This window comes from Nannobrachium achirus (genome assembly GCF_963921795.1).
Source record: "Nannobrachium achirus genome assembly, chromosome: 7".
Lineage (NCBI taxonomy): Eukaryota > Metazoa > Chordata > Actinopteri > Myctophiformes > Myctophidae > Nannobrachium > Nannobrachium achirus.
In genome coordinates, this window is record NC_137816.1 from 57,384,388 (window position 1) to 57,406,558 (window position 22,171).

At 41.1% G+C, this 22,171-nt stretch overlaps 1 protein-coding gene across 1 annotated transcript in view; it reads left to right on the forward strand.

Moving 5' to 3' along the window:
- LOC308287877 (aminopeptidase N-like) overlaps positions 1-20,138 on the forward strand; it is a 32,707-nt gene extending 12,569 nt beyond the window's left edge. The window contains exons 3-20 of the mRNA XM_080729200.1: positions 2,888-3,027; positions 3,516-3,642; positions 3,960-4,114; positions 5,341-5,454; positions 6,514-6,657; positions 9,108-9,173; positions 9,398-9,463; positions 10,227-10,405; positions 11,716-11,795; positions 12,080-12,216; positions 13,179-13,234; positions 13,324-13,471; positions 14,748-14,839; positions 15,208-15,318; positions 16,589-16,756; positions 18,108-18,248; positions 18,752-18,833; positions 19,788-20,138. Of these exons, the coding sequence (XP_080585326.1) occupies positions 2,888-3,027; positions 3,516-3,642; positions 3,960-4,114; positions 5,341-5,454; positions 6,514-6,657; positions 9,108-9,173; positions 9,398-9,463; positions 10,227-10,405; positions 11,716-11,795; positions 12,080-12,216; positions 13,179-13,234; positions 13,324-13,471; positions 14,748-14,839; positions 15,208-15,318; positions 16,589-16,756; positions 18,108-18,248; positions 18,752-18,833; positions 19,788-19,940 (2,159 nt within the window). The 3' untranslated portion in view covers positions 19,941-20,138. The remainder of the gene's footprint in view (positions 1-2,887; positions 3,028-3,515; positions 3,643-3,959; positions 4,115-5,340; positions 5,455-6,513; positions 6,658-9,107; positions 9,174-9,397; positions 9,464-10,226; positions 10,406-11,715; positions 11,796-12,079; positions 12,217-13,178; positions 13,235-13,323; positions 13,472-14,747; positions 14,840-15,207; positions 15,319-16,588; positions 16,757-18,107; positions 18,249-18,751; positions 18,834-19,787) is intronic.
- Positions 20,139-22,171: the final 2,033 nt, after the last annotated feature.

Consider the following 22,171-nt stretch of genomic DNA (forward strand, 5'->3'; position numbering starts at 1 on the left):
AAGCATTTGTTTTGCACAAAAAACATTCCTTGGGCTAAAGATGGCCCCAGAAAATGATGGTTTAGTGATGAAAACTAAGTGATGAGTCATCAAAACAATCATCTTTTGTTGGCGTTTTCTGGGGCCAATGAATGTTTTTTGTGCAAAACAAACGCTTGCAATGGATTCAGCATCATGACAAACCCCTAGTTAGACCCCTCACATCCTACTTAAAGCAGATTTTTTTCTGGGTATTTTCGTCCTGTATAGAAAGTCGATGGGAACCCAACTTGATTTGGCCACTGTGGGTATTTGCAGTGAGCAGATTATGGTAGATTTTTTATCCTGGCTAGTAGACCTAATTTCCCAACAGAATCAGTTGAAAAACTAAATAATAAAATGTTGTCCAACCTCTGCCTTAATTTTATCTGACTATATTGCTTATGCACCTGTTTGCTCCCACCACCACCACCACCCCAGCACCACCAGGGGGTGAAATATAACATTCACACTTGCATTTACATTCTATAAATAAAATGTGGGTTTCAGTCTGTTCGTGAATCTTGAGTTTTAATTCCATATTTTCCAGCATTGAAAATGTCTGATAATAAGGAACAGGAGGGTCACACCCACATTCCTGTGATCTTAGACAATGAACATGTTTGAAGGACCACAACAGAGACAACAAGGTTCAAAACATATTAATCAAAGGAAACACATTGTATAGTATTTAAATAAGATGCATCATGCCTAAATGTAACTGATAGAAAGTCCAATCTGTGCAAGATCCCTTTGACCTGGGAGATAGACAGAGAAAGAGAGAGACAGCCAGCCTAGCAGTCTTGAGAACGCAACATATAACTGAGTTTCAGTTTGTAAATCGTGACATAACAAGGTGAATTTAACATCACAATCATCGTTTAAACAGAGAGAGGAAAAAAATATATTAGCGTCCGTTTTAAACCTGGAGAGAATGAAACACTTTGCATAAATGATATTTCTCTTATTCAAGGTTCAAGGTTGTACTTTATTGTTACGTCTTTTGTACAGGTAAATAAGAGTAACACTTATTTTTGTTCGGCATCCTTACAGACAGACAAGGCAGTGATATACTGTATACAATAAAGCAGAACAACAGAAAACAACACATCTAAAGATAATAATAATAAGTAATAATGACTTAGGAAAGAAAGAGAGTGCAACAACAAAGAGCAAAGAGAATGAGAAAAGCATCTCAGCTGTACATGTGCATAAAGGTTGGTGTATTTTATACACCAATGGCATTTCTTTTCCCCGTAGTAGCTACTGTACTGTAACCTTTTGTAAACAACTTCAACAGGTCGGTATAATTAAAAACATCACAGTATATATATTTATGTACAATAGGTGCAGATCAGCCTCACAGTATCTACTATGTACTGTAGGTGAGGCTCGAGCAAGATCCTTTTGACCTTTTGATATTGTCTTTGAAAGAGATATTATCATACTGTTACATTGGAAAAGGAGATATCAACATAAGTGTGGCAATATGACAGCAACGCCTCTCTTATCTATTTGACTTGTTCTGGCACATGTCCACTATTGTACTTATTGTGGTACTGACACTGTTATATAATCATTCCAAGTTTACAAGCCCTACTGTCTGTTCTGAGTGACCCTTGTACTACCTTGACAGTATTGTAACTACCATACTTGCTCGCTTATAATAACCTTAAAGAGGAATTAGGCAAGTCTGTGTGTGGATACAAACACATTCCCCCGTCCCCTCCCCTCTATGACAGGCATCGTTGATGCTTTCATTGATAAGACTAAGAAGCAGAAGGGTCACTAACGAGCACTTGACACTTTTATGGCCCTATCAATTACCTCAGTGCACAACCCCTTTGAAGTTCAAAGGGAGCAATTAAGAGCTCTGGCCCGCTCCCCCTGACAAAAACGTCCCTCCAAGGGATGAATGTCAACATAAACAGTGGAACAAAACCAAAATATTTCTGCAAGATAACAGCAGCACAACAATATAGTGACTAATAGAGGGATATGAGTGCTAAAATATTCATATACACATATATAATGGGAATTAAACTATCAATTTAACAATACTGTTGCCCTGAAAGTAGAAGTCATAATTCTACAGTATATGATTGTAACTTACTTTAGATTTTTTTAATAACTTCTTTTTAAATATATACTTTTTGAGTGCAGTGAAGAATGAATGACAGGAAACAGGAAGAGAGGAACATTGAGTGACACGCAACAAAGGTTGTCAGGTTTGAGAATCGACTATTGGCCCTGACCGTTATTGTTATATATGAGATACTTAAATGGTTTCCTGTGGAAATAAGCTTAGTCTTGTCTAGGATCTCCTTTTAGTAGACCTTGTACCAGTGAACTGTAGGCTACCATCATGAAACTGTACCTTTTCCTATACAAACTTCTAATAAAGTCTTCAATCAATCAATCAATCAATCAAACTGCTGGGCTTGCGGTCCGGGCACCTATAGGCAGCCTGACAGCACGTTGTGGGTTCGAGTCCTGGTCCCGACGACCTTTGCTGAGTGTCAGTCTCCGTCTCTCTCTCCCTGTTCCCTGTCTATCTACTGCATACTATCAGTAAGGGCAGGAAAAGCAAAACAATTATAAATGAAAGTTTACTACTATCTCTCCTCTAACAGTAAGCTCTTATGTTCATACAGTAACAGTCAATGTTACCAAGGGGGGGTCAGAGTTTACTACTATTCCTCTAACACAGCGGTTCTCAAACTTTGAAATTTGAAGGTCTCCCCTTAACTTTGACAGTGTAAGGGTAACTTGTAAGGGTCAATTTAGACCCCAATAAACGAACTTAGACAGTCGCTGAAAACCCCTTTGAGAACCACTGCTCTAACATAGTGCTCTTATGGCCATACAGTGACGGTCAACGCTACCATGGAGGGTCAGAGTTTACTCCAGACCAGCTTTGGGCCTACAGAGGTCATGTCCACCTACCTGCTGGCCTTCGTCGTTTGTGACTTCGGATTCATCAGCTCTCCACCAGATGACGCTGTTCTGGTAAACCTTTCTCAGCTCTGTTTCTAAAAATAAAATAGATTAGCTAATTATTATTCTACATTTAATAAATACCCCTTTCTTTGCAGTTTTAACATTTGTTTTGACACACATTTGAATCATGTGTTGTGGTCATGATTTACCTTAAAATAATAAATATAGATATTTTTGGAAATCTCTATGGGAAAAATGAATGGGCTTTCCACATTGCAGTAATTAGTATTACTATTATGTTCAGATGAAACGCCCCTTCAGTATTTTGTTAAAAACTCAATGCTGCCCTCTACTGGGCATTATGCAGATGTGTGTATAACCATGGTGAATAATGCAGTTGTAGTTGAAGACTTTACAAAAACTATTTGAAGTATTAGATTTCTAACAATATTACTAACTAATAACATGCCACTACAATATTGTCATAATGTGTTTGAAAGGTCCATTAAAAAGTTGGTACTGTACATTTGGTGAAATACAACTTCATGTGTGTTCAGATTAGGATATGGGCTCGGAAAAAGGCCATACTAGAGGGACAAGGAGACTACGCTCTGGAAAAGACAGGCCCCATACTGTCTTTCTTTGAAAAATACTACAACTCCACTTATCCCTTGACAAAATCAGGTAAGAACTGTTGTTTCTCTAAGTACTGCTGGTCTCACACTGACAAATGATCGGAGTGAAGCATTGAGAGACGTGTGTGAATCAAATTACCAAAGAAACAACTAAGCTACAGTACGTCCATCTGAAAATAGCCGATCTACAAGCTCTGCTATAGAACAAAAAATAGTATTTTTTGAATATTTACAGGGTCCCATGGCACAGCATATTTTCAGATGGGGGTGGTCTGTGGAAAATTCACGTGAAAATGACAAACCCTGTGAAAAACAATCCCTTATAACAAGCAGACATGGCAAAACTGGTTTTCCTCCATGTTTCAGACCAGATCGCCCTGCCTGACTTCAGTGCTGGGGCGATGGAGAACTGGGGTCTGATCACCTACAGGGAGACAGCCCTCCTCTACAACCCGGCAATGTCCTCCAACGGAGACAAGGAATGGGTGGCTACGGTCATCTCCCATGAGCTGGCTCACATGGTACAGTATGCTCTGTTGATAACGCCTGACTTAGTCCAACTTAGAGACTAGGGTAAGTGATTTCACTTAAGTTTCAGTTTTCATGCAGGTGACTGGCGGGGGCCTTCCTCCAATCATGATCAAGTGGGAGCGGGTCTTGGTGCGTGTAAGGCCCGCCCCCACTCAACCATGATTGGAGGAAGTTTTGGTGGAGCAACTGAAACTGCTTTTTCCCCCTCACAGGGCATAAGGCTGAAGTCCAAATATGGACCATACACTCTATAGTAACTAGTACAAGTAACACTCTCTGAGGTCGAGTAGTGACCATAGGGAGTACCAGCTATTTTTCCTATTTTGACTTACCTTTCCAAGTTACACACAAACACACACACACACACACACACACACACACACACACACACACACACACACACACACACACACACACACACACACACACACACACACACACACACACACACACACACACACATAGACACAGACACCCTTCACATACACAGACACTAGCTAGTGACTGGAGCTCTTCATGTGCTGATCTGGCGCCATCTGTTGGATGTGTATGTGTGTGTGTGTGTGTGAGCAGTTGTCAGTGTCACAGCTGCACAGGGTCACAATCAAGCATGACAGATTTTCTGCTTCAGGTTTCCATACTAATGCTCCATACGGTCGCAACTATCAGAACATAGACCGACCCCATAACTCTATGACATAGACCCATTTTGTTGTTATTTGAATTAAACGAAATCACTTACCCTATAACTTTAAATGAGCGGAGCAAGTTCTGTCCTGAGGATTATGAAAGTTTGACGTCTCATTACTCTGACTACATGGCTACGCGTGCGGTTAGGTTAGGGTTAGGTTAAGGGATAGGGTTAGTACATTATAGGCCTACTCACTTTACAATAGAGCACCCTATTTAAAGGGCAAAGTTGCATTGCTCATTCCTTGCTTGCTTTTTGCTGCCGCTGCTGCTTTAAAAGTTGCTGCTCACCCTCCACCACCCCAGCTACCACCTGTCATTTTGGATCTTCTTTTATGTACTGGGGATTCAGAGTTTTAGATTAAATAAAAAACTCTTTTATATCCATTCATGAGTTTCCTGACTGAAAGAGCAGAAGGGAAGAAAAGTAGTAACCTCCTGCTAAGGGCTATATAAATTCCAGGTATTATGAATATTATTGCCCTTATGGTAAATGTGTTCTAATGTAACCATGTCTTGTCCTCAGTGGTTTGGGAATCTAGTGACAATGAGGTGGTGGAATGACCTGTGGCTCAACGAGGGCTTTGCCACCTATGTCTCATACCTGGGAGCCGATTCTGCTGAACCAACATGGGGTGTTGTAAGTCCTGATGTTTCTATATGTCTCATAAATATCACCTTATGAACCAACATGGGGTGTTGTAAGTTCTGATGTTTCTATATGTCTCATAAATATCACCTTATGAACCAACATGGGGTTTTGTAAGTCTTACTGTTTCTAGATCTCATAAATATCCCCTTATGAAAGTAACAACATGCCCAAAGTGGAAGTTGCGGAGGTACAATGTCTAACACTTCAGATAAACAATATACAATACGTCAGCTGCGAAGACGGTTTTATAGGTTGTTGAAAGCCTCTGAAGATCCCATCTTTTGTGTAAAAACTTGGTCAATAGAAGAATACCATTGACCAGATCTGTAGTGCTCTGAATAAAACGATGGGTTATTACATTTTCTAATACGTGGATTTTACACAAGAGGTGGGGTTCTGAGTGTTTTCCCACCGTGGATAGACTTTGACCAACCAAACCGTCTTTGTTCCTGTAGTGAACATATATGTTTATTTTTACTTAAGTTTACACATCATGCACCTGTTCAAATGGCAAAAAAAAAAATTCGCTTGCGTATACAGTCGCATTACTCGCATATAGTGGTTCTCAACCTTTTCAGGCAGCGACCCCCAAAATAATCATATTTTACCCACCCACCCTGACGAAGAGTTGAGGCATTAGATTTTATATAACACGGTTCTATTGTGAAAATAGCCGATCTACATGCTCACAGCGCCTCGTGTTGCGAGGCGTTGTGAGCATGTAGATCGGCTATTTTCACAATTTCCATCTCTAATATTTGACAATTTGGACAATGTTTAATTTGACACTTTAGAGGTATTAAAAGTCCTCAAATTGTCACTTAAGAAATGTGCAGATACCCTCTATACACTTAAACTTTATGTTGGTTTAAGTTGATTAAGTTAATCATCTGGGAACCCCCAAAAATAATTTGGGGACCCCTAGCTCAGGGGGTCCCGACCCCCAGGTTGAGAACCACTGGCATAGCACCAAGGAGAGCTCCTAACGCTATGGGCAGAGCTCAGGCCAAACCATGAACATCAACTTCTGCGTTGCTGTCCCTGCAGAAATCTCTGATCGTGGTGGACGCGGTGCATCCGGTGATGGGCGTGGACGCCCTGGCCTCCTCCCATCCTCTGTCCTCAAAAGAGGACGAGGTCCAGAGACCCGAACAAATCAGTGAACTGTTCGACTCCATCACCTACAGCAAGGTACACGCACACGTACGCACGCACGCACGCACGCACGCACGCATGCATGCACGCACATTGTCAGAGACACACACAAACAGATATACTCTCTTCCTCTCTTTTTTGAGCGGAGCCAGCCGCATCAACAAGTGACCGAGTGTGTTTGTATGCCTTGAAATGAATGGACAAGGATTTAACGTTGTTCCTCTAGTAGTGAGCACCAACAAAACTCTGAAAAGTGATGACTCATCACTTTTCATCACTAAAGTCGATGGGAGCCCAACTTGATTTGGCCGCTGTGGCGACCCCGAATGTTGCAGACTCGGGCCCCCTAGCTAAATCATTAGAGCATGCCCTGAGCTACATCTGTGCAAAATTTTGAACTTTTAGACTGATTAGCACGAGAAAAAAAAAACCCTAAGGCCTCCGACTAACATGAAAACGCACCCATACGTGTATTGTTTTCTGAGGCCATTTCTAGCCCACAGAATGTTTTTTGTGCAAAACAAATGCCTGCAATGGATTCAGCATGATGACAAACCCCTAGTTAGACCCCTCAGATCCTCCTTAAATACCCAGAAAAAAAAAGTAATTCTGGGTATTTTCCTCCTGTATAGAAAGTCAATGTGAGCCCAACTTGATTTGGCCGCTGTGGCGACCCCGAAGGTCGCAGACTCGGGCGCCCTAGCTAAATCATTAGAGCAAGCCCTGGGCTACATCTGTGCAAAATTTTGCGCTTTAAGTCAAAATTGCACGAAATTAGCATTTGCTCCCCTTAATCCCCTCACTATAGTTAGTAACTAGTTCATATAGCTCTCAGACCCAAAACTCTGAATATTTAGTTGAGAGAAAATAACAATTCTTCTATATTCTCTAATTGTGTAGACTTATTGAAAATTAAGTAATGCAGATAATAATGGTGGTGTAAAATGAAAACCAAGGTGTAAAATGAAACCAAATGGTCCCTTACAGGTCCATTTGGTTTCATTTTACGCTCTCAAGAGTTAAATATCTATAAGGGTCCATTTGGTTACCAACTCCCCCTCAGGGACCACTGGTGGTCCCCAGACCACTCGTTGAGATCCACTGATATAGAATTAACTCAGCATACTCATGTAGCAGCTTGACTCAATGCCTCAGCCTGATGGCCTCAAGACTCTAGTATCTTCCATGGTCCATAGGAATATCCCTTTGGATCAATGGTTAAGATATAATATTTCACGCGGGAGACCCGGGTTCGAATCCTAGGCGTTAGACATTTAATAGTACACTCATAATACAGCCTACAGTCTTTTCTGTAAATTATGCTTTTGCATCCCTAGATGCACTCTTTGAAAGTTAGAAAATACAGTATGTCTGCACAAACAATGCAAGAGATAAGTTAAATAATAACAGGTCATAGTAGACACTGTAAGTCATACTGTAAGAACTCTAGATAAGTTACAAGATAACTATAGTAGTCTTTACTGTAGATACGTTTAATAATTGCGTCAGGTGAGCACTGTAAAGATCTCTAAAAGAGTGGATGTTGTTTCCTTTAGAGTGGAATTAAATATAGTGTATGTTGTTTCTTTAGAGTGGAACTAAATATAGTGTATGTTGTTTCCTTTAGAGTGGAATTAAATATAGTGGATGTTGTTTCCTTTAGAGGGGAACTAAATATAGTGGATGTTGTTTCCTTTAGAGTGGAATTAAATATAGTGGATGTTGTTTCCTTTAGAGTGGAACTAAATATAGTGGATGTTGTTTCCTTTAGAGTGGAACTAAATATAGTGGATGTTGTTTCCTTTAGAGGGGAACTAAATATAGTGGATGTTGTTTCCTTTAGAGTGGAACTAAGTATAGTGGATGTTGTTTCTTTAGAGTGGAACTAAATATAGTGGATGTTGTTTCCTTTAGAGGGGAACTAAATATAGTGGATGTTGTTTCCTTTAGAGTGGAACTAAATATAGTGGATGTTGTTTCTTTTAGAGTGGAATTAAATATAGTGTATGTTGTTTCCTTTAGAGTGGAACTAAATATAGTGGATGTTGTTTCTTTTAGAGTGGAATTAAATATAGTGTATGTTGTTTCCTTTAGAGTGGAACTAAATATAGTGGATGTTGTTTCTTTTAGAGTGGAATTAAATATAGTGTATGTTGTTTCCTTTAGAGTGGAACTAAATATAGTGGATGTTGTTTCCTTTAGAGTGGAACTAAATATAGTGGATGTTGTTTCTTTTAGAGTGGAATTAAATATAGTGTATGTTGTTTCCTTTAGAGTGGAACTAAATATAGTGGATGTTGTTTCTTTTAGAGTGGAATTAAATATAGTGTATGTTGTTTCCTTTAGAGTGGAACTAAATATAGTGGATGTTGTTTCTTTTAGAGTGGAATTAAATATAGTGTATGTTGTTTCCTTTAGAGTGGAATTAAATATAGTGGATGTTGTTTCTTTAGAGTGGAACTAAATATAGTGGATGTTGTTTCCAGGGGGCTTCAGTTCTCAGGATGCTCTCAGACTTCATCACAGAGGATGTGTTCTCCAAAGGACTCGCTGTGAGTATCATATGGGACAAAGAAACATGTCTGAAACAACATGCAACAATCTTTATACAGCAATTTGCTCACTAGACAAAATACAGTTCTAGTGACACTATTCATGCTTTAATATTATGCTGCATTATATCATGTATTTTTCCCAAAACAAGAACTTGAAATAAAGTAAGTAATTTACTAAACTCTAACACCCTCTTCCATATTACAATTCCATCTCTCCACAGACTTACTTAGACACTTTCAACTACAGCAATACAGTCTACACAGACCTCTGGGAGCATCTACAAATGGTAACCCTTTTTCCTAACCCATTAAAACCTTGTGTCATTTTAGATTTTCGCTATTAGCCAATAGCAACATAACGTTTTTCAGAAAACTCTTAGGATTTAGATCATTGGTTTTCGAACAGTGGTTCTCAAGAATAGCGGATATACAAGCTCACAGCGCGCCACTTCTTGTTGCGCTGCGAGCTTGTTCTATCTTTGAACATTTTAGAAAAGTCTTGAAAGTGATTTATTTTATTACACAAACCTTCTCTTCTGGGGGTCCCACCCTGACACACAAAAGAATTGCAGATGGGGGTCCAGTACGACCAAATACATATCATTTTGGGGGTCCTTGGCACCAACATATTTGAGAACTACTGGTTTAGACTTGACTGATGCATGCCTGAAGAAGCTCATCAGCGACTGAAAACATTGTTTCTCCTTAAATAAATGTACTCCTCTACCGTGCGGTTCGGCAGTGTGCGGGCATATTTTTTTATTATTAAAGAAGGGGACCCAGAAAATGTTGAAGAGTGTATGATCTCCTGTTCTACTGTGAATGTACAGGCAGTAAACAGTTCCTCTCCCAGCCTGGGCCTGCCCTACTCCGTGTAAGACATCATGATGTTATGTATTGTACCATACAGGCAGTAAACAGAGCTCTCTACTGTAGTAGTAATAATAATAATAATAGATGTTATGTATTGTACCATACAGGCAGTAAACAGAGCTCTCTACTGTAGTAATAATAATAATAATAATAGATGTTATGTATTGTACTATACAGGCAGTAAACAGTTCCTCTCCCAGCCTGGGCCTGCCCTACTCTGTAGAAGACATCATGAACCGCTGGATCCTCCAGATGGGCTTCCCGGTGGTGACCATCGACACCCGGACAGGAAGCGTCACCCAGAAGCACTTCCTGTTGGACCCAGACTCTCCAGTGGACAGACCCTCTCCCTTCAAGTAGGAAGCACTGTTTGATCTTTTAGAACAAAGATCAAACAACACTTTTATAACACTATAGTTTCCCAAACTCGTTTCCCAAACACTAGTCTCCCAAACAGTGGGTCGTCGGGACCCATACTGTCACAGACCAATTTGTAGCGTTTGCGAGTTGCGACTCCCGGCTAAATATCCCTTTATTTGTTTTATTATTTTTTTCCAACATTTGGTTTATTTCAAAAGATTTTCAAAAAGTTCAAGTTAAAAACAAATTCAACATGTTGCATCACGGCATGTTGTGAGCTTGAGGTTCTACTATTTTTACTAGTTTGGGTCCCAGGGAGACATTAAAATGTCTCTTTTGGGTCTCAAGCTAAAAAGTTTGGAAACCACTGTTTCATAATGTATGATTGTACAGTACCATATCGTTGCTGTCAGGCAGAAACCTCTTATCTCCATATTCTAACCTTTTGTGTTTTTTCATAAATAACACCCTACTTGATCATACTACAGCAGGGGTCTTCAACGTTTTCAGGCCAAAGACCCCTTAGTTGAGAGAGAGATGAAGCAGGGACCTCCACAACCAGTGTATTTTGGAATCATTTCAATCTGTGATTTCAGATATTTAACCACTTCAATACTTAATAAACGTGACCTTTCAACTCTGTACTTAGTCTGCTCTTTTTCCCCTCTACACAAAACCTCTTTGCCGTAAATAGCCGATCTACAAGCTCACAACGCCTCGCAGCACGAGGCGTTGTGATCTGCTATTTTAGGCTAGTTCTCAGAATATGGACGCTAGGGTTCAAATGGTTAATATAAACTAGACCAGGTCAACCTGGTTGTGCCAGACCCCCTGTCTGTCATCATCATTTATGACATCATGCCTTTTGTAGGCATGTCATCATCATGTCATCATCATATATACCCTTTATATAGAAAAGGGACAGACCGACATTTGCTTATGTAGGCCTACCCATTTCATGGGTCTGGCAAAAAGGAGAAAAAAAATTCTATCACACAAAGATTTGGAAGACCCACCAGGGGTCCCGGACTCCCTGTTGAAGACCCCTGTACCACAGCATCACACAAAAGCATCAAAAGTAGCAGATCTGCAAGCTCCAAACACAGTGTGAACCAACACATTTTGGGTTTATAACTCAGTCAGAGTTTTAGTTTAGGAAAACATCAGAATTTTTAAACTTAATACCTGTATTTTATATAATGTTCCATATTATACTGTACAGTATTATGTGCATAACTGTTAACTGCTTATCTACCTATGCATAATGCTTATGTATTAATGTATGCTGTATGTGCTGTCCCTATAGTTATGAGTGGATTGTACCCATTAAATGGATCAAGACTGGTGCAGTGCAAGAGCAGACCTATTGGCTCGACAAGAAACAAGGTAAGACTTCATTCGCGTAAACGGAACAATAATAACCACATGCGCAAATGTTTTGATTGAAACTGAAGGGTCGACCATCAAGTATCTCACAGGAGAATTCATCAATTAACCAGTCGTACAGTCGTATATTTAGTCTAAGGACTAAGATGTAAACTAAATGTAAATGACTAAAGTAATTACGACTAAAACTAAATGGAAATGTAATCAAAATCTGCTGTCAAAGTTAACACTGCTCTACAGATGTGTGTTTGTTGTTGAATGATTACTAATCTACTCCACATCAGATACCAACACCAACATGACCCGTGGCAGCAGCTCTGACTGGATCGTGGCCAACATTGACGTATCTGGCTTCTACAGAGTGAACTATGACTCCGAGAACTGGGAGCGACTGCTTTCCACGCTGCAAACAAACCCAAAGGTACAGAAAAAACACAAACAGCACCTTTATCTGTTTCTTTCAGCCCTGGTCCTTCACTGTTGTTGTCCAGAGTGCGGTGAAGTGTTCATTTAGACATTTCTAACTTTTCATAAAATAACGGCCTGCTTGATCACGCTACAGCACCTCACAAAAGTATCAAAAGTAGCAGATCTGCAAGCTCGAAATGCGGTGCGAAGCGACACGCTTTGAGCTTGTACATCTGCTTCTTTTGATTCTTTCGAATTTGAATCCTGAAAAGTACAGGATTTTGAATCAAATTCATGTAGTTTTAGTCATCTTTGAGTTCTACTGGATCTCTACTCCACTGGTCAAAATGTCTACCAGTCGGCCAAACCATAGATATAAACACCTACCGCCGGTAGATACCTTGTTCGCCGCTGCTGTTCAGTTTGAATAAACAAGTGACCAGGGGGCACACCAGTAGCCTCGCAACAGCCAGACTCTCCAAAAGGAGAGTCTTTTATTTGCGATTTGTGAACTCGCATCGGACATGGGGTCCGCCATGTTTGTTGTCAAAATGCGAGAGCTGTAGCAGCCGCTCGACCAATCAGGAGCGGTGTGAGGCGGGTTCGCTCCAAATGCAGCTTTTTGATTGGAAATTGAGAGCCAAATTCTAATAAAGAGACTCGATGGGAGGGACACCAGACCGAGAAAGGAAGCACATTGGTGATGACGTAACTTGGGATGGCTTGCGAGGCTAGCACACCAGTGCCCTCAGTTCCTATCCGAACGCACCCTGGGTTATGAAATGACCCGCCCCCACCTGCCTCTGATTGGCCTACCTAGATTAAGCTGGGCCCACCGTACGCACGCGGAAGCTTGTCCTCCCGCCTCGCGATACAGACGCACCTGAGCCGGAAAAGGCATCTACCTTTTGATGTCTATATGTGCCAAGCCAAACCACATTGAGTTTGCCAATTATTATTATTATTTCATTTCAGCAAATCCCACTCATCAACCGAGCTCAGATCATCGACGATGCTTTTAACCTCGTGAGGTGAAAACATAATACAGTACAGTTTCACAATACTTGAATAGCAATTTGGAAGGTAAGAGTTCCTCAAATGAACGCGTTCTTCTTTCCAGGGCAAAGATGGTGAACACAACGCTGGCCCTGAGGACCACCACGTTCCTGGTCAACGAGACAGAGTACATGCCCTGGACCACGGCCAGCCGCAACCTGGACTACTTCTACCTGATGTTTGACCGCAGCGAGGTCTATGGACCCATGCAGGTTGGTACAGTGGTCTATGGACCCATGCAGGTTTTTGGTACAGTGGTCTATGGACCCATGCAGGTTGGTACAGTGGTCTATGGACCCATGCAGGTTGGTACAGTGGTCTATGGACCCATGCAGGTTTTTGGTACAGTGGTCTATGGACCCATGCAGGTTGGTACAGTGGTCTATGGACCCATGCAGGTTGGTACAGTGGTCTATGGACCCATGCAGGTTGGTACAGTGAGGTCTATGGACCCATGCAGGTTGGTACAGTGGTCTATGGACCCATGCAGGTTGGTACAGTGAGGTCTATGGACCCATGCAGGTTGGTACAGTGGTCTATGGACCCATGCAGGTTGGTACAGTGGTCTATGGACCCATGCAGGTTGGTACAGTGAGGTCTATGGACCCATGCAGGTTGGTACAGTGGTCTATGGACCCATGCAGGTTGGTACAGTGAGGTCTATGGACCCATGCAGGTTGGTACAGTGAGGTCTATGGACCCATGCAGGTTGGTACAGTGGTCTATGGACCCATGCAGGTTGGTACACAACACTCAACTATTAAATGAAGAGGAGCGATCCCAGCACTCAAAAAAAAAGAGATGATGACGGTTAATAAAATCAAGGTACTTTATTAATTATATAAAGGTTAAAAAGCCAATGTTTCGACCCACTGGTCTTCAATAGGGCATGTATGAAGCAAGCAAACAAACACAGGTGATTGAATATGCAATCAGCATTAGTGTGCATCTGTGCAAACAGACCCAGAACTACACACATGTGTGTATCTGATAGGCACAGACGTAATAACACAAGAACAGCCCTGGAACAATCAATCAATTAACATATTCAGGAGGCTCTAATAAGAGAAAGAAAATATACATACTAATATAAAGCAACATAGCAGCAAAAGAAAGCCATTACATAAAATGTAGTATTAGTGAAAAGGAACATAGAAATTATAACTGCAAAAAGATTTGGTTTAACATTCTAAGCCGATCGCCACCTCTGGTCAGGAGTTTGATGTGATCAATACTTAGAATACGTGAAAGACAATTGCTATTGTGAATATCTTTAAAGTGTCTGGCTATAGGGTAAACCATGTTATTGGTAAGGATGGAATATTTATACTATTATTGAGTGTCAACTCAATAATTGCTAGCCACTACTCTTGAATGGCAATCAATCTCATGCTGGTCATCAGTGATTTAGTTTAACATTTATTAACATTAATTAATCAACATAACACATATAAAATGATATAAACTTGATGACTTTTCATTCACCAGGCCTACATTAAGAAACAGGTCACCCCACTCTTCCACTACTTCAAAAACATCACAGCCGATTGGACCAAGATCCCCGAGGGACATACTGACCAGTAAGGACATTTACTTTATTTATTATACAAGATCCCGACAGAGACGATAGGCTACTATATGAAAACCCCAAAAGTTAAAATATGAACATAAGCAGTGAGAGGGACGTTCCTACAGTAAAGTGCCTTCCAGACGGTACGCATCACCACGTCCTAGTAATTAATTTTCAATGAGAGGCGGGCAGTTATTTTAGCCATGCGTAGAAGTTTAGGGGCGGCGACGCGAGCGGTCCCGCGGAATCCCCGCGCGCGCACTCGTTGATACTATAGAGGGAGCCCCCGTGGCGACCACACTCCGTCTGGAAGGCGCTTATGTGTGAAGTGTTTTGTTCATTCCCTCATAGTGATCTTCTTCCCTCTTCTCTCTGCAGGTACAACCAGGTGAATGCCATCTCCATGGCCTGCAGCACTGGAGTGGAGGGATGTAAGGAGCTGGTGACTGGCTGGTTCAGACAGTGGATGAACGACCCCGCCAGGAACCCGTATGTTCACAGAGCTCCATCCCTGTCCTTTTCTTCAAATTCCTTTTTTTTACTGAAGCTTCTCTATCCACCTCTTTCCGCGGGAGTTTACTGGAGATTATTTGGACCACACTTCCGGTTTAACAGCAGACATACAAGCTCACGTCGCGTCGCAGATGCAGCCCGTTGTGAGCTTGTAAATCACACTCGGCTGCGGCGCCGGAAGCTCGGTACAACGTCTGCGCAATGCCTTGGAAAGCCATGGATAGCTCTCCCTTTTCCCTTCTCGTCTTCTATGTGTCATCAAGCCTGCCTGACTCACTTCTACAGCAGTGGTTCTCAAACATTTTTCTTGTCCAGGACCCCCAAATTGATATATATATTTGGCCGCGGACCCCCATTTGAAAATATTTTGTGCCGGGTACCAGGCACGTGGACACATAGACATCAAAGGGGACTTGAGCCCCTGCCCTTTTATCCGTCTGTAAAAATTGCCCTCTCCAGACCATGAATGCAGTTTTCACTATGGTGAAAGAAATGCAAATGCCCTCTTTCCATGCCATACCTGAAGGCAGCATTCAAGAGAATTGCCTTGTCCAAACTCTCTTGAACTTGAATGCAGCATAATTGCTCCCTCTGTGTAGAAATCCATGCCGTACGCGGCATGCCACATTACAGTATGTACTTGATTATGCATAGTTCAGTGTGGTATGAAGCACGGAAAATAGCTGACCTCCAAGCTCACAACGTGTCACAGCTTGGAGGTCTGCTATTTTCAATATTTTCACCAAAAGGCCCTTTTAGAAATGTCACCCCCTGCCTCGATAACATTCTCTGCACGTCCCATGCAGGAGAGAGAGAGAGCGTGTTAAAAAATTCGAATTTATACAAAATGTTCCAATAATTCCAAGATTCTGTTTTTTTTTTTTTTTTATCTTTTTTTTAAGATCAACAAGCTTGCAGTGCGGCACAAAGTGACTCGCTGTGAGCTTCTATACTGTATCTGCTATTTTTGGATTGCCAACCTATAAAATATAGATAAATGGGTTAACATATTTGTGATGCTGTATATTAACACATTTTGCTGGGGAACCTCCGTCCCTCAACATGCACATCTTGCCACAATTTCATGGTGTGATGTGTGTTCAGTCTCATTCCCAATCCAACGTGTTGTTGACCTGTTCCATTCTACCATGTTAGATGTCAAGGTACAGTGATGACTATAATTGGTGTTATTCCTGCGGTGAACACCATGCATACTATATGTACTGACAGTACTGTATATCCACAGCATCCACCCCAACCTGAGGAACACGGTGTACTGCAGTGCCATAGCAGCAGGGGGTGCTGAGGAGTGGGACTTTGGCTGGTCCATGTACAAGAACGCCACCATCGCCTCAGAGGCGGACAAGCTGATGTACGCTCTGTCCTGCACCAGACAGCCATGGCTACTCAACAGGTCTGTCTGTACAGCACACTGTTGATTCAGCAATATCATTTAGTTTTTAGTCTTGACCCTTTTGAATCAAATGTAATTTAGTTTGAGTCATATTTTAGTCAAAACTAGACGTTTTAGAAGAAGATTTTATTCAACTAAATTAATTTACAGTTGATTTTGTCGACAAAAAAAGGTTTGTACCTTGATGCGGGGGTGCCTTGATGGCGTCGTAATGGCTGATTTTATACTTGGTTGCATGCTGAAAATAGCCAATCTACAAGCTCACAACACATCGCAGCGTGACATGTGAGCTTATGTAGATTTGCCACCAGAGGTAAAATGACTTGTCTTTTACAGTAGTTCTACTGGATCTCTCCTCCACTAGTCCCTCCCTAACGTTTTAGTCGGTTACAACACAGAGGCAGCACCACAGATCATGTCCAGCCCGGATTTGGCTCAAACAAAGGGTCAAATTTGTTCTCCTGTTATAACACAAAAATGTAGAATACCCTACCGAAGGCCGTCCCTAACTGCCTTTAAAACCGCTCTGAAAAAGCACCTACAGGCGGCTGCCACTCAAAACTGGTAACAATAAACCTAGCCTAACATTACAGGACCCTCCCTCTGAACCTTCTTTGTAAATACCTTCTCATTTTGCGTTGTTGTTTTTGTTTATAACTGTTTTTTTTTTATTCCTGATGATATCTACTGCATACACAGTGCATAGTACTGCGTTCTATCTGTCTGTCATTCAATAGGGTCTCAATGGAAATAAGCTGCAAGGCTTACCTGAGTTTCCTTTTAGTTGACCTTGTACCAGTGAACTGTATTGTCATGAAACTGTACCTTTCCCTATGCAAACTTCTAATAAATACTTCAATCAATCAATCAATCAATACCTTTAGTTTTCGTCACTGAATATTTTTCGCCATAGTTTAGCCCACAAAATTAACACTGGCCACAACAGCATAGGAAAGATTGAACCTTTTCAATTTGTATTTATTTAGTTTTTTGGTTGATTGAATACTTTATAAGAAATGTTAAAAGCACAGGTACAATAAGGCATTTCAAGTGGGGACTTTTGAATGAAACCAGTTTTACACATCCTTTAATAGATGGAGTCAGAGCATTCAACATGTTTGTGGTAGAATGAGAACTTTCCCAAGTTTGTTCTTTAGGAGATGTCAACTGCTGAATGTTCAATAATGTGTGCTATTTGAATTACCGTTTTTTTTTTTGCTCTTGTCAATGTGTTCTATGTTTGCTTTATTGTCTTACTGTCATTACTGGCCTGTTATTTGTTATGTTGACCAAAGTGGCCTACAGTGTACATTGACCTTTGACCTCTGTGGGTTATGTGTTTTTTTTGCAGGTATCTGGACTACAGTCTGGATCCAGAGAAGATCCGTAAGCAGGACGCCACCTATGTCATCGTCTACATATCCAGTAACAGCATCGGACAGCCTCTGGCCTGGGACTTCGTCCGAGCAAAATGGGACTACATCTTCAATGAGTGAGTATATGGTCCATATAATGTATCTTCAGTGAGTGAGTATAGGGTCCATATAATGTATCTTAAGTGAGTGAGTATATGGTCCATATAATGTATCTTCAGTGAGTGAGTATAGGGTCCATATAATGTATCTTCAGTGAGTGAGTATATGGTCCATATAATGTATCTTCAGTGAGTGAGTATAAGGTCCATATAATTTATCTTCAGTGAGTGAGTATATGGTCCATATAATGTATCTTCAGTGAGTGAGTATAGGGTCCATATCTTCATTGAGTGAATGAGCCCTAGGGGTCCTTGAAGGAGTTCTAGGAGGTCCCCAGCTACAATAAATGATTGATAGTTAGGATCCAAATGGAACACGACAGGCCTGAGAGTGAGCAAAGGTCCATTCGCACCATCCCTACAGTTGCATTTGTTTTACATGGACACTGATTGCTAATGCGCATGTGATGAGTAGGTTTTAACGTCACTTAAATCCTCTTTGCTTTCCCTTTTGTCTATAGCTATGGAGGAGGATCCATTTCCTTTGGCAGCCTGATCAACGGAGTGACCAAACGCTTCTCCTCTGAGTTTGAGTACAAACAGGTACTGCATAGCTGCTTTATTTAGCGGAAAAATAGATTAATCTAATCTGGCCTTGAGTTAGGGTGGTCATAGATAGATACTGTAGATACCTTTATTATCCCAAGGGGGAAAATAAGTGGTGGGGGTGGTCAGACCTTAGATAGATAGATACCTTTATTATCCCAAGGGGGAAATTCAGTTGTCCAGTTGTAGCACCCTACAAAGGCAGAGTGCAGTAACTACGTTTTCGAATTTCACCAAAAAATGGGTTTAAAAGTGTTACAGCTTATCAGCCAAATGAGATAAAGATATAAAAGTGATATTACACTGATTGTACATCTGTTCTTGAGGTAATTGTTCATCCCCCAGTATCATGAAGGCTAATTTGACCGTTGGGCGACACAAATAAGTCGGTGTGTCCCAAAACGTAGTTACTGCACTCTGCCTTTGTAGGGCAGTACAGTTATTTACAAAGTTACAGAGAAGTAAGAAAAAAGATAGATAAGAGGAAAAAACAAGAAGCGTGTCACCGCAAGACGCACATGAGCACTCTCCCTGGAAGGTTCTTAGAGGTCAAAGTCAATACAGCAATAGTTATGTCAGTCTAAGTTAGGAAGGAAGTCCTTTTCAATCGTCCGTTATGTGTCTTGTTGTACAGTTTAAGGGCAGCCGGTACAAAAGATTTTCCTAATCTCTCGCATCTCCGTCCTGGGTAGGCAAAGCGGTCGTTTCCTCTCTTAATCCAGTAACTGGTGATCTCCAGATGGAGGGGGTGGGAGGAGTTCTCCAAGATGGAATCCAGCTATAAAACCTTGTGGTCATATATACAGTCAAAAATGTTGATCCCCCGTGTCTGGACTACTATTCTGTGGAATAATCCCACTGTAGAATGCTGCTACATGTTCTGATGGACCTCAGTATACTGTAGTCATATTCATTGACATGCCTTCGTCTTTCCCCCCCCCCCCCATACAGTTGCTTCAGTTTAAAGAGGACAACGCAGAAGGTGGATTTGGTTCAGCAACCACGGCCCTGGACCAGGCTCTAGAAAGGACTAAGGCTAACATTGACTGGGTGGCCATGAACAAAGAGCAGGTCCTCACATGGTTCACTGACCAGGCTGCATAACTCCTTTATTAATCCAAGAGACGCACATAATGCTGCCTTGTCTGTACATTTGACTGTCTGATAACTTAATTTAACGCGTAAAGCAAAAAAATATATACATATATTTTGTAATAATCTATTTTATTTAAAGATGAAACCAGACGTTTTTTCTTTTCATGTGACATAGTTTGAAGTTGGAGGCTTTTAAAGAAATGTATTTTAAAATTAAAAAGGTTGAGTTTGATAATCGTTGTAATGTAATTTTGTTCAATGGAGAAGAAGAAAAGTCTGCAAACTGATGTAGCTCCCAGTAGAAGAGTTTCTATTAATGTTAATGCTAAAAATGCTAATGCTAACACCAGTGATGGGCAAGCTACTTGGAAAATATAGTGAGCTACACTACTAGTTACTCTTGATTAAATATAGCTCAACTACACTACAAGCTATCCCCAGAGAAATGTAGCAAATTACACTACAAGCAACAGGACAAAAATAGCTAGCTACATCAACACTACTTTTTCTTTCTTTTTTTCACCCAAAAAATGGGCATGCAGGCAAAAACTTTTTTTTATTTTTTATTTTTTTATAAAACAGACTGGAAACCTTCTGTCTGGATTTAAGTCGTATACCCCTCACTATTGGGGACACTATTGTAATGACTGTTCTATTAATTAATTTATTCATCCCGACCGTGATGGCCCAGCTACTTGGAAAATGTAGTTAGCTACATTACTAGTTACTCTTGATTAAATATAGCTCAACTACACTACAAGCTATCCCCAGAGAAATGTAGCTTTTTTCCGTTACGCTACTTAGAAATGTAGTTAAGCTATGTAGCTAAGCTACTTGTATCTAGCTACTGCCCATCACTGGCTAACACCAACCACTACACTATGTTGCACACACTTAGTGAGCTGCAGGCACACTTAACATTTCTTAGAAATGTTCTTTTCTAGTTCATATTTGATTTAGCCTGTTTCTAGAGAAATGGAGGATGGAATATGAAAAGTCGGACAGATCTGATTTGACATGACATAAAAAAGCAGCGTATATAAAAGGCAGATGCAGGAAAAAGGTTTTTCTTTGGCCTTTAGGGAGTGCCGTGTGCGCATACAATGGTTTACGCAGATCGGTGCAGATTTAGGTAAAAACACAAATCAGCCTGTACCACCATGAGACTGAATTAAACAATTCAAGTGGCATTTCTTCCTCTGTCCAGTGGCAATGTGCTTGCAAATGTAACATAAATCGTACACTGTGTTCATGCTTTGAGGTGTTTTGTTAAAAACTGAGAAAACTTTGGAAGCCCAAAACTCTGAGACATCCATTTAGTTGAATGACTATAGAGATACTGTGTACTGATTTGCGTGATGTTTGGACAAAATCTGTAGCAGTCATAAATCTGTGGGAGTGATAAATAGATAAACGTGTTGGGTAGGCAGACAACAACAGACTATACCCAGGTGGGTACAGATTAAACATGAGCTGGGAAAGCAAAGGCAGGTTTGTGTTTATCACTGACATCTGGCCCATGGGGGTGATGAAACTGACTCAACAGGTGCAAAGTGTCTCTAGACTTGTAGCCAGGGGCGTCACAAGGGGTAGGAAAGTGGGACTGAGTTACTGGGGCCCAAGGTGGAGGGGCCCTAATAACTTTATCTATTGAAAAATAGCAGATATACAAGCTCACAGCGCGGCACCGAGTGCCGCGCTGCGAGCTTGTAGATCTGCTATTTTTGAAAAGTTGTGAAAATGTGTGAAAATCTTTGAATATATGTATTTTTTAAGCGAACATTTCTAACTCAAATTTTGCTTCTGGGGGTCCCTGGAACTAAATATTTTGAGATCGGGGTCCGTGGCCAAATACATATCATCTTGGGGGTCCTTGACATAGGTTTCTTGCACACATTTTCCTGATTTTTCAAAAATAGCAGATATACAAGCTCACAGCGCGGCACCGTAGTTAACATTCATGGGGGGCCCGCAGTGAATCCTTGTACCCAGGGCCCAGAATTTGGTGTGACGCCCCTGCTTGTAGCTATATGTCTATTGTACAGTGTCATGATACAAAGACAGATTAATTCACTGGAAGGTTCGCTCTACTCATATTTACTTTTAAGTCTCTTCTGGACTGCTTCAAAGTTTCTTGGGTGCGGGATCAGGTAAGTAGACGTAATCGAGTAGCACTGATGATGGCCTAGAGCCGAAATGCGTCTGTCTGTCAAGCTGCTGCTGCTGCATCATTAATACAA